The sequence below is a fragment of the Typopeltis vanoorti genome, chromosome 13 (genome assembly GCF_054136105.1).
Source record: "Typopeltis vanoorti isolate ZY-2024b chromosome 13, IOZ_Tvanoo_1.0, whole genome shotgun sequence".
In the NCBI taxonomy this organism is placed as follows: domain Eukaryota; kingdom Metazoa; phylum Arthropoda; class Arachnida; order Uropygi; family Thelyphonidae; genus Typopeltis; species Typopeltis vanoorti.
This window is the reverse complement of record NC_143561.1, coordinates 16,928,370-16,944,198: the sequence shown is the minus strand read 5'-3', so window position 1 is coordinate 16,944,198 and position 15,829 is coordinate 16,928,370. Positions and strand designations below refer to the sequence as shown.

General features: G+C 35.0%; 1 protein-coding gene across 5 annotated transcripts in view; it reads right to left on the bottom strand.

Annotated features, from left to right (window-relative positions):
- Positions 1-779: 779 nt before the first annotated feature.
- The window catches only part of LOC150099955 (proton-coupled amino acid transporter 1-like), a 183,531-nt gene continuing 168,481 nt past the window's right edge, over positions 780-15,829 (bottom strand). For all 5 annotated transcript variants that reach the window (XM_090402517.1, XM_090402515.1, XM_090402514.1 and 2 more), the window contains one exon: positions 780-3,751. In XM_090402517.1, coding sequence (XP_090258643.1) covers positions 3,591-3,751 — 161 coding nt within the window. In that variant the 3' untranslated portion in view covers positions 780-3,590. The remainder of the gene's footprint in view (positions 3,752-15,829) is intronic.

Sequence of the window (15,829 nt, the reverse complement as noted above, 5' to 3'; positions counted from 1 at the left end):
AATTAAGAGAATTTGAGTCTCCAAATGAGAAAATTCTTTTTGCTTGTCTAGAATAATTTGCTTTGCTAGACCATGCAACAAAGATAGGCCAAGTTTAAGAAGGCTAGAACATTTATGTGGAAAAACAGGAAATAATAAGATGAAATCTTTGCAGTTAAAAATAAATTTGATGAGAAATGAAGATATCGATGACTATGACGCAGTGAGTTAGCTTTGACCATGTTAAATGTTAACAATACCCTACAATTATCTACTGTTTTTTAAAATTAAAATTAATTTTAAAGCAGCCTCAGCAACATGTCTATCAATCATGTGATCAAATGATTTATATAGTTAACATGAAAGGAAGAAACTTCTAAATTTCCCTATACTTAATTGGATTTGTAAATTATAGAGAAACTACAGACATTTTTTTTTAAATCAATAAATATCTTCTTTTTAACCTCAACTTTTAATCCACTTAGTACTATTTTTTCTTGGACTTTGAAAGTGCTGAAAAGGAACAGATGTGTATGTGAGAGAGAGAGAAAATCATATCTTCAAAGTACTTGCAATCCATGTGTAAACTGCATTTGCTGCAGACTAAGGGTAACTAAACAAATGAACTCATCTATCCTTTCAAACTTCATTCTACAATCTACAGGTGTCATACTAGTATTAATTATATGTAGGTACTGCCAGGAGCTCATCAAGTTCCCTGGCATAAGTTTAGTAATTAAAAAATTATTACATTTGGTTAAATGAAACAAGTTTTATAAATTTTACAACACTACCTAAAATAATGACCACAAATAGAATTTTATTTATGGTAAAATTTCTCCATATAACTTAGCCAACAATCACACTGGCAGGGTTTAAACATTATCAGTGACAGTGATCATGACAAGGTTATTAGTTGAACAAATGCCTTCATTCTTATAACATATGATACCATTATCCATTATTCTGAATTTTAAGACTAGGATAGAATTGAATAACATAACTGTCATCTTCTCAACAAAGAGAATTAATGATTAAAAAAAATAATAACTTAAACACCTCTTTCTATATTTAAAATACATATGCAAGAAAATAGGTTAAAAAAACTACCCAAGAAACAATGATATCCTTAAAAATTGCAGTATAATTAACAAGTTTAATGATCGAGTGGCAACTATGTAGTTTCAAGAAAGGTGAAAAATAAAATATTGCTGAATAACTACAATTTTAAAAATAAAAAGTTCACAAGAGAACTTTTAAAACCAACTTAAAAATAGTGTAATATGACAAGAGTTCCATGGTTATTAGCTGAACAAATGCTCTCATTCTTATAATACATGATATCATCATCCATTAGTACCTAAAATACCAACCATGTTAAGAAGTATTTAAATCTAGGTTGATTATTCAATAACAAAAATCTTTTATTCAGAAATTGTCTCTTTAATCTGCACTAATTTTCATACATAAATACATAACATAAATCAGTCATGTAAACGGTTTTCTAAAAATAGCACCGAAACAAATTCTCATACAAATACAACCAAATACTAATAAATAACAAAGTGTAATAACATAGAAATTATGTCTCATTATTTATTAGGTGATCTTGTGCATAATTGAATAATATTTCACATATTATGAAATATGATAAATGATACTATATTACAATATTAACAAGTTCTGTGACATAGTCCATTTTCACTCTACATTGCCAAAATTACCTCTTTATTTCCTTTGTGAGAGTGAATACCAACACAAAGAATTTAATTTTAACTCAAAACAACAACTAAATCCCTCTAGGAATTTACGTATTGTTTTGAAACAAACAAAAAAAAAAAAAGTTAATTTCTTAATTATATGAATTTTAGCTAGCTAATTTTCTCTGTCACAAAAAAAAAAAATAAATAAATAGCTAGAAAGGATCCTATAAAAGGAAAAAATACTGGTCATAATAGGTAACAGCATTATCATGATTTATGATCATTACAACATACACTTGATTCAAAATATTCTGCTTACTATACATATTATTAAAAACATCTAGTATATTCATATAGCCAATTCAAATACATAACATCTTTTATATAAAATATATGATTACAAAAATTCTGGAATAAATTTATTATGCGCACATTATCAGTGACAAGTGCTTGACGATAGCAAGGATGTCTCTATGCTCCAAGAGAGGCTAAGTAAACAACAGTGAGAAATTGCATATACTGATCAGCCACAAACAGAACTCATCATATTTCAAATATACACAATAAAAGAGTAGCAAATCTGCATCAAATATGGAAACATTTTTGTAACTGAGAATGAGACTTGGCTATGATACACACACACATAAGTGAAGTCATGTTGAACATCAAATCCATCAAGGTCTAATAAAGTTCTTCCAGCAGAGAAAGCATTTAATCTGGAATCTATGTCTGGCAAATGGCACATGCCAAGCTCATTTAGCCAAGAAGTCATATTCATATTAAATTTCAATGAAAATAAAATTTGAAAACCTTAATTACTTGATTAAAACATTTGGCTAAACCTATAACAAGCAGTTTATCAGGTAAAAGAAAACTAAGAATCAATGTGAGTACTTCAATGTTGACTTGAAACATTAGCCAAAATTAATTATCCTTGTGATAAAAGCTTCACTCTCACAAAGCAACAATAAATTCCTCTTCTAAAAATAAACCAATTTATAAAATTCAGTATAATTTTTTCTATAAATGGAATATGCCATTTTAATGCATTATTGTTTCTATAATAGGACAATATTACTTGAAAAGCTGATTTGCTACTTATAATCTTATATATATGCATCATATGCTTGGAAGACATAACAGCAATTAGAAGTTGCTTTTTTTATATACATTCAGTTTAACATCCTAAAACACTGTAGAGCTTGAGATGAAATAATGAATAGATCATTACAGAGATGTGTATGTTGCATGATTTCAAATATACAACAAAATGAATTGTAATAATCTGAACATCTAATACAATGTTTCATCCTCTTTAAATTTCTTTCTATAACAAATCATGTCAACTACATCCAATCATCTTGACTAAGATAATCAAAGTTTATTAGAATATGGTAATTTCTACTTGTGTTTACAAAATTAAACACACATCTTATTTCCATATTAATGAACAAATGCACGAGAAGGATGAATATGCAATAAATATATAATTTTTATATATGTTACTGCATGAACACAAACTTATTTCTTATGATGTGATGAAGGAATGTAATGACTTAAATATATATATATAAAAAAAATACTACTGCAAAATATTTCATCATTTACGTTATACACATTCTATACCATAATGTTTATCTACATTTCACTGCGGAATGTGAATTACATTTTCTATTTCTGATTATTTAATATAAAATTCTGGAATGCTTAATATTTTTTTTCTGATCTATCTTATATCTAAAATATAAGAATGTGATGATCCCTTTCTTTCTTTTCTTCAAGGTTACACAATTCAATTACAATTCTTCATAAGGACTGTTTAAAATAACCATAGTGAAGTTTTAACTGTTCTTATAAAAACCAATGCTATCACAGTAAAAACTGATTTCTTTGGCAGTGATAGGCGATTTAAATAATAGGCTTGCACTCTGTTGAATTCTTAGTTTGCATATTACCAAAATTATGAATGACTTTTAGGATACTAGTATAAGTACCAATAATAAATATTGTTAATCCAAACAGACAAATTAGCACATCCTTGATCATTAAGCATATTAGCCTTCGCCTACCTAAATAAAAAAAAAAATTAAAATAATTACATATATATATATACACACATATATATATATACAGGGTGTTCGGGATAAATTTGACAGTTTCGTAAGGAAAAAGAAAATCTTCTTTGTATCTATTAAATTTAATGAATTGACAAAAAAAACATTACAGGCAGAGTTAATTACAATACTATCAACAAGATTTACTCAAAATAACCACCATTAGCATTGATCACAGCTTCAATTCTGCTTCGGAACCTCGAACAAACTGATGCTACAGTCTCCCTGGGAAGGGCTGCAAAAACTGTTTTAATTTTATCCATTAACTGGGCTTTTGTATTACTGGAAGTGCGATTGGTGTCTTTTTCAACTGCGCCCCATACAAAATAATCCATGGGGTTAAGGTCTGGGGAGTTTGGAGGCCAAACATTTGGACTGGTGAAGTCGTAGAAATTTTCAGACAACCATTTTTGACTTTTCCCAGAGGTGTGGCAAGGGGCCGAATCCTGCTGCCATACATACGGCCTACCATTGGCTACCCTTGTTATCCAGGGCTTGACTACAGTTAGCAACTCCACGAACAAAGCCCGAATTCCAATGCCAGGGTTCTTCAACACCTGTTCCTGCAGATTTGCGAGGAATTCTGCTGTACGAACGCAATCAGATCGTCTGCTAGGGATCTTTCTTCTTGCTACATCCTCGTAGTCACCATTGCAAGTCTCTAGTTCATGCCTGATTGTTTTTACTGTATTCAGGGAGCATTGGGCAGCAGTCGTAATATCCTTATTTTGATGGCGGGCACGAATCATCATGATACAAGTTATTCTCTTCCATGATTCAGGTGGGTTCCAGCTATCCATCCTTTCTGACATCTTGTATATGAATGAAGAAGGGTCCAAACTTTTAAATGAAGAGAAGTGTGTGTTAATACATGTAACTTACGGAAAAATATAATTAATTATAAATATGTCAAATTTATCCCGAACACCCTGTATATATATATGTTATACAATGTACACAATTAGTATATAATAACATTTTTCTCAGAATGATAATATGAACACAGTACTCACCTAGTATGAATATATATTATATTCTATGCATGTATTCATCAACAGGGGTACTATTAACTATTTCATGGTCCCATAAACCACCATTTCATAATCTTTAATGAGGTTAACAATCAAAAATATTTTACTTAAGAGTTTTGTGATGAAATAAAGGAAATTATTATTACGGGTTTCTCCATGGAGTCAGTAGACTCATCGTGGGAGACCCAAACTAGCGAAATAATATCTATCATATCTCTTCTTGAATTCATTTACAGACGAAGAACTCACAACTGAGTCAGGCAATGAATCCCATTCATTCATTCACCACCCTCCAGGCGAAAAACCTCGTTATTACACCCTTGTTAACCACACTTTTCTTTAATTTCCAGGGATGACCTCTTGCTCTTCCATCACTATCACACAGCTGAAACATTTCCCCTGCATCAATCTTATAAAAACCTTTTAGTAATTTAAATGTTTCTATCATATCCCCTCTTCTCCACCTATCAACCAACCTCTGCAATCCACAAGCTCTCAATCTATCAATGTAGGGACCATGTTTTACATCACTCACCAGCCTAGTCAACTCTCCTCTGAACCCTCTCCACAACCTCCTCATCTCCAAGGAATCCAGGTGACCAGACCTGAGCACAGTAATCCAAATGTGGAAGTATCAACGCTTTATAAAAGGCAATAATAACCTCTTTATCTCTGGATGTTAGTGTGTTCCTCAATAACCATGTAATCCTATGTGTAATCTTGGACACCTTAACAATGTGTCCCCTGAACTTCATCTCCTATTCACCAACACCCCTAAGTCCCTAGCCTCATCAATCTCTTTGAGTACCATTCCATTAATGTAGTACACAGCCAGTAATCTTTTAATCCCAAAATGCATAACCTTACACTTGTCCACGTTGAACTGATATCCATTACCCTTTGCCAGCTTATTTAAATCATTCTGCAAACTCTCAACATCAGCTTGATTTTTTATTGCACTACCCAACTTTGCATCATCGGCAAACAACTGAATATCTCCTTTCAAGCCATTTTCCTATATCATTTATGTACAAATTAAACAACAATGGCCCAAGCACAGAGTCCTGAGGCACACCACTGGTCACCTGCTTCATCCTGGACTCTGCTCCTCCATACACTACTTTCTGGTATCTCTCCATGAGCCATTGTCTTATCATATCACCAGTTTAGTATCTATTCCCATCTGCTCCAATTTGCGTAACAGTGTTCCATGGGGTATCCTGTCAAAAGCTTTAGCAAAATCCAGAAGTACCACTGTGTAGCCATTGCCTTTGTCCAACTCAGATGTCATTCTATTATAAAAAGTTAATAGATTGCTAAGGCAGGATCTACCTTTAACAAAACCATGTTAACCCCTACAGAGTATCATATCCTGATACACCCATTCTTGAATTTTGTCTTTAACCAACTTTTCCAATACTTTTACCAGCACTCACGAGATGGTGATTGGTCTGTAATTAACTACCGCAGTTTTAGAGCCACCTTTATGCAAAGGAACTACTTTGCCTTCCTTTCACTCCCTAGGGACCATACCAGAGTTCAAACTTAAGTTAAATAACCAAGTAAGAGGTGTTGACAATTCCTTTGCACATTCACACACCACCCAAGCTGATATTCCATCTAAACCTACAGTAGTGTTTGCATTTAAATTTTGCAATATATTTTAATACCTCTGATTTCTTAACTTCAATTCTCACATTAGTTATTGCTACAGGTACAAAGATATCCTCACTTGGGTGACAGACTTTTGAAAAGTGATCACTCAGTAACTCGACTATTACATCTGAATTTGTCACCTCAATACCATCAGCACTCACTAAAGTTATCCTTCCGAAGTCATTCTTCCTTTTACTTGCCACATAGCAGAAGAACTCTTTGGGATTACCCCTGATCTCATTGGCTAAGGTCTTCTCATAATCTGATTTAGCTTTTCTTACTATGCTGGTGGTAACCTTCCTAGCTTGAGCCTTGTACTGCTCATGGGTGTACTGATCACCTTTCTCCTTGTACATTCTGCATAACATTTTCTTTTTTTGCAGATCAAGCTTGATACTACTGCTCATCCATCTAATGCCAACCTTGTTTGTCTCCCTGACCATGGGGACACAATCTGACATTACTTTCCTCAGATACCCACTGATTTTATCCCATGCACTGCTAACATCTTCCCCTACAATATGTTCTGCCATGGGATGGCTGCAAGCTCACTCTGAAGCCTGTTATAATTGCCTAACTTGTAGTTCCATATATACCCCTTCTTAACAGAAAAATCCACAGATTTTGCAACCTCCCAAGTCAATACCACATGATCGCTCTCACCAATTGGAGATAACAAGGACACCTTACTTATGCATATATCCTCGGAACCAATGACCAGGTTCAACACTCTCACACCACGTGTCCCTTCAGTTATGTGCTGTTTCAAGTAATTATCTCGCAGAAGATGTATGAACTCCATTTCCTTTTTGCCACGTGATATTTCCTCCTTCCAATTGATATCACCATAATTAAAATCTCCCATAATAATCACTAAACCTGCACTCATTGCACTAATTTGCTGATGCATGAATTCAATATCCCCCTCCCCTGTACCCCCCGGCCTATAGCAGCAACCAACTGTATATTCGGTTGCGTTGTCACTATTTCACACCAGACCGCCTCAAATGAACTCTCATTTACATGTCTATCATCTTGATATACTACTTTCTTTGGTCTCTTGAAAAATGTGCAACATGAGTATGTTCAATAAATAAATAGCTTGCCTGTGCAAGTGGTTGTTTGTATAGTGGCGCCTCGCAATTCAACACTAATCATCGCCGAACTAATATCGAATTACAGGAGAATATTTCCCATATAAATCTATGGAAAATAGATTAATTCGTTGTCAGACCCTCCCCCCCATCCCATCATATTATTTACTTTACTTTACATATTTTACTATTGTATAACACACTAAATTACAAAACACACTATTGTATACACAATACATACAATCTATTCAGCTTAGATATTGGAAGGGAGTCTTCTTTATCCTGTTCTACCTCTTCTCGTCTCCTCTTTGTTTGAACAGGGATGAGGAACTGATCAAGGGTGGACTGTCTCTCTCTCTCTCTCTTTTTCAAGATGGTTTTGAAGTGATGCATGATGGTGTTGTTGAACAAGTCTGTCATTCTACTCACATCAGCAGTGTTGGGGTGCCATTCCAAACAAACAGACTGCACATTCTCCCAATGGAATAAAACTTTTTAATGGCAGCTATTGACATCGGCCCTTTTCCCTGCCATTCTCTTCTTCAGATGAAATTCCTCTTTCTCTCTCCTTTGTATATTAATTGTTCTTGTTTGCTGTTCGCTGAGTGCTCCGAGTTCTTCCACGGTCAGTTCGTCATCATGATACTTCACAAGTTCTTCTACATCAACTTCATCAACCTCTTCTATATCGAGATTCTCGCTGTCAAAATGATCTCTCGCATGGCTGCAGCTGCTTCTGATTCTCCATCTGCTTGGTCTGCACTGTTGTCATCCTGAGAAAAATTAGGAACTAGTTTCTTCCATGAGGCATGAAGGGTTCTCTGTGTCACTTCATCCCAGGCAGTTTTAATAAAGGAAATGGCATGGAGAATGTTGAACTCGGTCTTCCAGAAGTCCTTCAGTGTCTTGTCAAAAGAGTGAGTCAAGTCGAAAAGCCATGAGAACAAAGCCTTGGTGTAAAGTTTTTTAAAACACGCAATCAATTCTTGATCCATGGGTTGGATCAGTGACGTCATGTTTGGAGGCAAGAACTGGACTTTGATGAAGTCGAAGTCAATTTCAAGAATGTCCCCTAAGTCTTAAGGGCGGGCACTAGCATTGTCAAGGATCAGCAGTGCTTTCAAAGGCAAATTGTTATCAGTGAGGAACTTCTTCACACTAGGGGCAAACACTTCAAAAATCCATTCTTTGAAAACTTGCTGATCTACCCAGGCTTTTGCATCGGATTTCCACATCATTGGCAGTTTGGACTTAATTATTTTCTTCCCAAAGCACAGAGGATTTTCTGAGTGGTAGACCAGACAAAAGTGGCTTTAGTTTAAAGTCTCCACTTGCATTTGATGCCAATAATAAGGTAAGCCTATCTTTCATAGGCTTATGTCCTGGGAGCTGCACTTCTTGCATGATGTAAGTTTGATTTGGCAAGAGCTTCCAAAATAACTCAGTTTCATCCCCATTAAAAATTTGCTGTAGTAGGTAGCCTTCCTTCCTGATTAAATCTTCAAATTTTATCACAAACTTTTCTGTAGCCTCTTTATCTGCACTAGCAGCTTTTCCATCCCTTCATTGATTGAAGATCTATTCTTGTCAGAAATCTTCATTGCACCAGCAGACACCCTAGCACCCATAATCTTCTCTCTCTCTCTGTGTTACCAAAAAGTTGCCACAGTTGACCTAGGAACACCATATTCTTGAGCTACATCTGTAATTGTTCTACCTTTCTGCACTTTATCTACAATTTCTTTCTTCTTCTCTATGCTCAACTAAGTGTGCTTCTTTCCTGAGTTATTCCTCTGTTCACTTCTCTTTGGACTCATTCTTAAATTTCACTCAAAAAAATAATAATAACTGCAGCTTACTTTCTGAAAAATGCAGAAGTGAAAATTATCACAAACAACAAGAGCAAACACCAAAGCAGCTCAAGAAGAAATGACAAATAACAAATCACATTGCACAATTCTATGCAAGCACATGTGCCGGCACACAAAATTCAACTGTCGAATTGTGAGGCATCACTGTATACAATATGAAGAAGGACTGAATACTGAGAAGATGCATTCCAGAGATGTTAGAAGGAAAAGTGAAAATTTGTTAACTTACAAGAAGGTGACACCACACTGTCTGCGGATAACACACAGAAAAACTGAATAAAGAAAACTAGTTAAAAGAAGAAAAGAAAGAAAAAAACAGGTGAGAAAATAAACAGAACTGCACCCACTTAGTAAAATTTCTTGAATTGCAAGTAGTGAACAATGATCAAAACTTGAAAAAGAATTTTAAATTTAAAATTAAGTTGGACTCAATGTTTACTCTGCACACATGTATATTTCCTAGCCAATACATGTGTGTTGTATGGGAAATATAAAGACAATGCACAATCTTTCAGCATTTAAAAATTGAATCATGAACATATGTGAAATATCTAATTCAGAATAAAATTAATGTTTTTATGAATAACTTTCACTATCTTTAATTTATAAATTTCACTATTTTTAAATTTTAAAAGCATATATTTATGCATATTACCATATACTCTTTTTCTTGCCTGCAAATCAGTTGAACTTTTTTTATATATATTAAAGATTCCAAGAAATTATATTATTGATTTCGTCCTTTATCCAAGTGTAAGCAAATAAAGTGTGTGCATGAAGTCACTTCACAACTGGACTACTTGTATATAGAAGCTAATGACTTCACATCAATTGCCTTAGTATTCCATAATGCAAAACACATGTCCTTATGGACAAGCATAATGCTATGCATTATGGGAAAGGTCCAGACTACTTTCGACCTTTATTGAGGTCTCATCAGTGGGAGCCAGACCCCGAGGTGATACCAAGGTTGAAGTAATACAGATGTCATATTTCCATATACAAGTAGTCAAAAGGTGTCACACCTTATTACAGAAATACTCTTGATTAGAGATAGATGTTGAAAATTTTTTATAATTATGTAGCAAACAAATAATTTAAGTGTTTGCTATTAAAAATAATCCAAAATGAAGTTAAAAGTCCTCTTAACTATATTTGGTATGTGCAACAATGATCTCAAATGCACTTCTCTTAGTATAATGTAAATATAAGCTCCACATATGTAATGTTTTTATACTGCATCTCTCATGGATGTTGGTGAATTGCTGCACTTTACAGATTTTGTAGGTTAGGACTGGCCATCGTATTAATAAAGGTAGGAAAGTGCAAGCACTGCACACAGAAATTCAAATGATGAGCAGTTTTGCATTATGAAAGGATATATTAAAGAATTACTGAAAGAAGTGAAAAGAGAAGTGAGAGAGTAAAGACTGTCTATGACAGTAAGACAGGACAGAAATGACAGGAAGGCCAATAATTGTAAATGAGATTGTAAAGCTAGATTGTTCAGGTTAGAGATACTTTATATAAGATTTATGTTCTTCTTGTCAGACAAAGGCAGATCTTTATCTCCTTTATGGAAGATATTACTTTTTCAATCTGTTAACCTTTCCTAATTTATTTATTTATTTTTATTATATAATTATTTTTATTTTTTAATTAGTTAACCTTACTAAAGCTATGGTGGCATTTTTTCTAATTTTTCTGTCAACTGTAATGCTGCTCCATTTTTATAGTTCCCCACAAGATATCTTTGATACATAAGTGAAAATTCTATCATTAAAAATGAATTTACTTAACATAAGCTATCCGTTTCTTTTATTTCTAGTATTATACATATTTGACGAAGGATGATATAGAGGTAGAGTGCAAGGTATTCAATTTTCAAGAGAGAGAGAGAGAGAAAATAGAGAAAACAGAATGGAGGATAGGGCACTGTTGATCACAGCAGGAAGACAGAGATGTGGGAGACAATGCATTTGAAGCTACTAGCATGAGAAAGAGGCGGGGGGATGGGGTACAAGAGGATGATGTGAATGACAGGTATTAGCAAATCAGCACAATGGATGCAGAGCGAGCAGTTATTATGGGACTCTTTAACAGTAGCATTAAGGAGTCACATGGAAGAAAGGAAAGTTAATTCATAGAGATACTAAAGAATAATTATGTGAAATAGTATGAGATGGAGGGGATTCAGAGTTGAAGAGATGCTGATATGAGAGGGATGGCATCAGAGGATTTGTCCATAAACAAAGTAGCCTACAGTGCTTCTGACTATTGAATGTAAACATGCAATCTTGATATTATGGATTGCCAAATGTGGAGTGGAATTTTCAGTTAAGAGATCAGATTGCATATTAATAATCAGCAAGGGAAAAATTATAGCAATGCATGATGAATTATCAAGGGATGTTTGAAGGAAGCAGCATCAGATGTATACACAAGGTCAGGATAATAAATCAGGAGCTGAATGGATGAGCATCGTCATCACTAAACAGGAGCTGCTAAATAGAAAATGTTGTGAAGTCACGATGGTGGTCTGAAAAGTTCTCGGCCTAACATTGAAAAAGTGAATTTATAATTTCAAAATAATTTTTATTTTTCAACATAATCTCCTTTAAGACTAATACATTTATTCCAGTGATGCTCAAGCACCATTATCACGTTCCTGTAGTGGTTCGCAGTAAGATCTGCAAAATACCCCTCTACAGCTGCAATCACCTCTTGATTCGAAGAAAAACGCTGACCAGCGAGGATTTTAGTTTTTGGAGAGATAGAAGAAAGAGATTTTGATCTGCTGTGAGCAAGCGCAACACCCATCTTGTGCAAAGCTTTTTCATATGCAATTCTTCATTCAAAATAAATCCTATACATTCTTTTGAAATACCCATAGTCTCAGCAATTTCACACACTTTGACTTGCCGGCCATCCAATACCATATTGTGCACTTCATTAATGATTTCTGGTGTTGTTACAATTTTTGGACATTCCTTCACGTGGATCATCTTCAAGGCTGGTACGGCCATGTTTAAACTCGACAGCCCATTTCTTAATTGTTGAAAATGAAGGAGAAGAGTGCCCATAGACTTTAATGAACTTCGAATGAATTTATTTTGCCGTTAAACCTTCTTTTACAAAGAATTTTATAACTGCAAGATACTCAATTTTATCCATTTCAAGGGATACAGACAACACAGTCGTATAAAACAAACTACTTGATAGAATGACTAGCAATTTCACATGGATGCACACCAACGTAGAAAAAAAAAATTGCCGATAGTGTTGCCATGTATGGTCAAGGCTGAGAACTTTTCAGACCACCCTCATACAAAAAGAAAGGTGATAAGGTGATCAGCAGGCTCACAAGCAGTATGAAGCCCATGCAAGAAAGGTAACAGCATAGAAAAGAGAAGAGACAAAATCATAATATAAGAGGAAATCAGCTGAGCAGGCTGAAGGAAATCCTAGAGTTCTTTCACTATTTAGCAAGTAAAATGAAGCAAGGAAGGATAACTTTAATGAATGGTGATGGTGGAAAGATGACAAAAGGAGAAAAAAAAAAAAAACATGAGTTATTGAGTGATCACTTTGTGAGGACAGGAGGGGTATCATCTAGGGAAAGATACTGTAGTGACGGATGTCATGACTGATCTCTGAATAGAAGTAGATAAATCACAGGTACTTAAGGATATTCCTGAATCTTAATGAAAATACATTCTTGGAATTGAATTACATGAGCTGTATCTGTTATGAGACGATGCAAATGAATTGTTAGCGTTTCTGATCAGACTGTTTCATTTATGTATCAGCTTTGATAACATCCTAAAGTAGTAGAATGAGGGCAGTTCTACTGTATAAAGGAGGATCAAAGGCAGAGCATCAAATGATAGGCTGATCATTTATCAGGAATGGTGTTTATGGTAAAGGAGAAGTTGGTCAATGGCAAAATTCAGGAAATGGTGGATAGGAATATTCAGTGCCAGGTTTAAGCTTATTGCAGCTATAACTTTCAAGAGCTTCCCCTCTACTGAGTAAATTTTAGGTTTAATAGCTTTTTTTTGGGGGGGGGGGCCTTGTAATGATGAATGTCCTTATGTATCTAATTTATACATAAACCCAGCCATGGGAACATGGTATTTTACTATGGCAGTACAGTACTGGGAAAGATATATCTTGTTTTAGTAATTTATTCACCTCTACAATAAATCTGAGTTAGACAAAGAAATTACTACATCATAGTATTTCTGGACTTCACAAAGGCTACACTGACAAGATACTAAATAGAACCCAATTACAATTACAACAAATAAGGAAAGACATGAAGCTGACAATATGGATAAGAGGGTGGCTAATGAACACACAACTGAAGAGAATCCAGAAGAATGTGGTGACTAGTGAAGTGATACAGAACTCTATTGGTTGGACTGTATTGATTGGGATGGGACGTCGAGAGAGGTCACATACTATACACACACACACACCAGCTATCATATTTATTCTTGAAATCATTCACACTGCTTGTACACACAACATCCAATGGTAATCCATTCCAATCACACACTACTCTGTGAGAGAAAAATCTATCCCTCACCCCCATCTTAGCAGAATTCATTCTCAGCTTCCAAAGATGCTCTCTTGTCCTTTCCCCACCCTCCATAAAATAAAAAGTTCCATCAATTGAAATCTAGTATGACCCTCTCAGTAGTTTGTAAGTTTCAATCATATTACTCCTGTTTGCTTGTGTCTGCAGTCTACAAATCCTCAATCTGTCTTCATAATCAGTATTCCACAATCCTGGTATTATTTTTAATATTCTCCTTTTCTCTCTCTTTCTCCACTATATCAGAATCACAATGGAAACCAGGAGACCAGACCTGTGCACAACAGTCCAAGTGAGGTCTTATCAAGGCCTTGTAAAGAGGCAAAATGACATCCTTATGTTTACATGTGAACCTTCGCTTCAGCATTGCAATTATCTTTTGAGTTGTATTTGCAATCTTTCTTACATGGCCCCTGAACTTCAACTTGTTATCTACTAACACTCCAAGATCCTAGCCCCATCAGTTTCTTCTAGCATAATCCCACCAATATCATACGACATTGGATATCTAATCATGCCAAAGTGAATGACTTTACATTTACAGACATCCATTTTCCCATCCCCACAGTTCCAACCTATTCAAATCATTCTGCAAGACTGCATATCAGCAGCATTCCTGTTACCCTACCTATCTTGGCATCATCAGCAAATAGCTGTATGCCTAATTTGATGGGCAAATAGACTGTCAAATCCTTCCCAATGTCATTAATGTACAGATTGAATAACAGTGGGCCAAGGATTGATCCTTGAAGTACCCCACTGATGACTAAATTATGCAGATTCACCTCCCATGTATACTACTTTTTAATATCTGTCAGTCAGCCATCCTCTTATCCACACTAATATTTTATAATCCAAACCCATATTCTCCAATTTATGCAACAGTCTTCCATGACGTATTCTATCAAAAACATTAGCACAATCCAAAAGTACATTGGTGTATGCATTCCCATTGTCTAGCTTGATGGTAACATTATTGCAGAATGTGAGTCTCCATAGCTCAGTCGGTATAGATGAAGCCCTCTGGACGGAAAGACCTGAGTTCGACTCCCATCGATTACACGAAGCAACTTTATCTGGTCTCTTTCAATTAAAGGTGAGTTAGCCAGTCTCATATGCAAGTAGAGAGTTTTTCACCTGGAAACTCTGGTTTTTCATCCCTCAGAACAGGCAAACCTGGCCTGTGAACACACACCCATATGGATCTACAGTCATAAAATACATACTTAATCCCTCATCAGGAGAGTTCAACCAGTCCTAAGGGACAGTGGAGGAAAGGGCAGAAACCCACACGGATAAATAAAAATTACAGAATATGAGCAAGCTGTTAAAACATGACCTTCCCTTAGTAAAACCATTCTGTTCGTTATGAAGTAGAGATTCTCTGTCAACCCATTTCTGAATACGAGCCTTAACCCACTTTTCCAAAATCTTCACCACCATTCCTGAGATACTGAATGGTCAATAGCTGAAAACATCGGTCTTTGTGGTGCAACAGCTGTAATACCTCCTCCTCATACACCTGAGTTTCTTCATCCAGTACAGCAGGTTGATAGCTTTTAGCAAAATTGGCACTCATTAGTTGAACAACTTCTTCTTCATCTGTCACTCTCACACTATCTGCATTCAGCAGTTATTCTTTCATATTCATTCTTTCTTTTACTTGCAGCATATTGACAGAATTCTTTAAAGTTATCTTTAAGTTTGCAGAGCCAGTTTCTTTTCATATTCAGACTTAGCTTTCCATACAACAGTTGTCACTCTTCTGGCCTGCTGCTTAT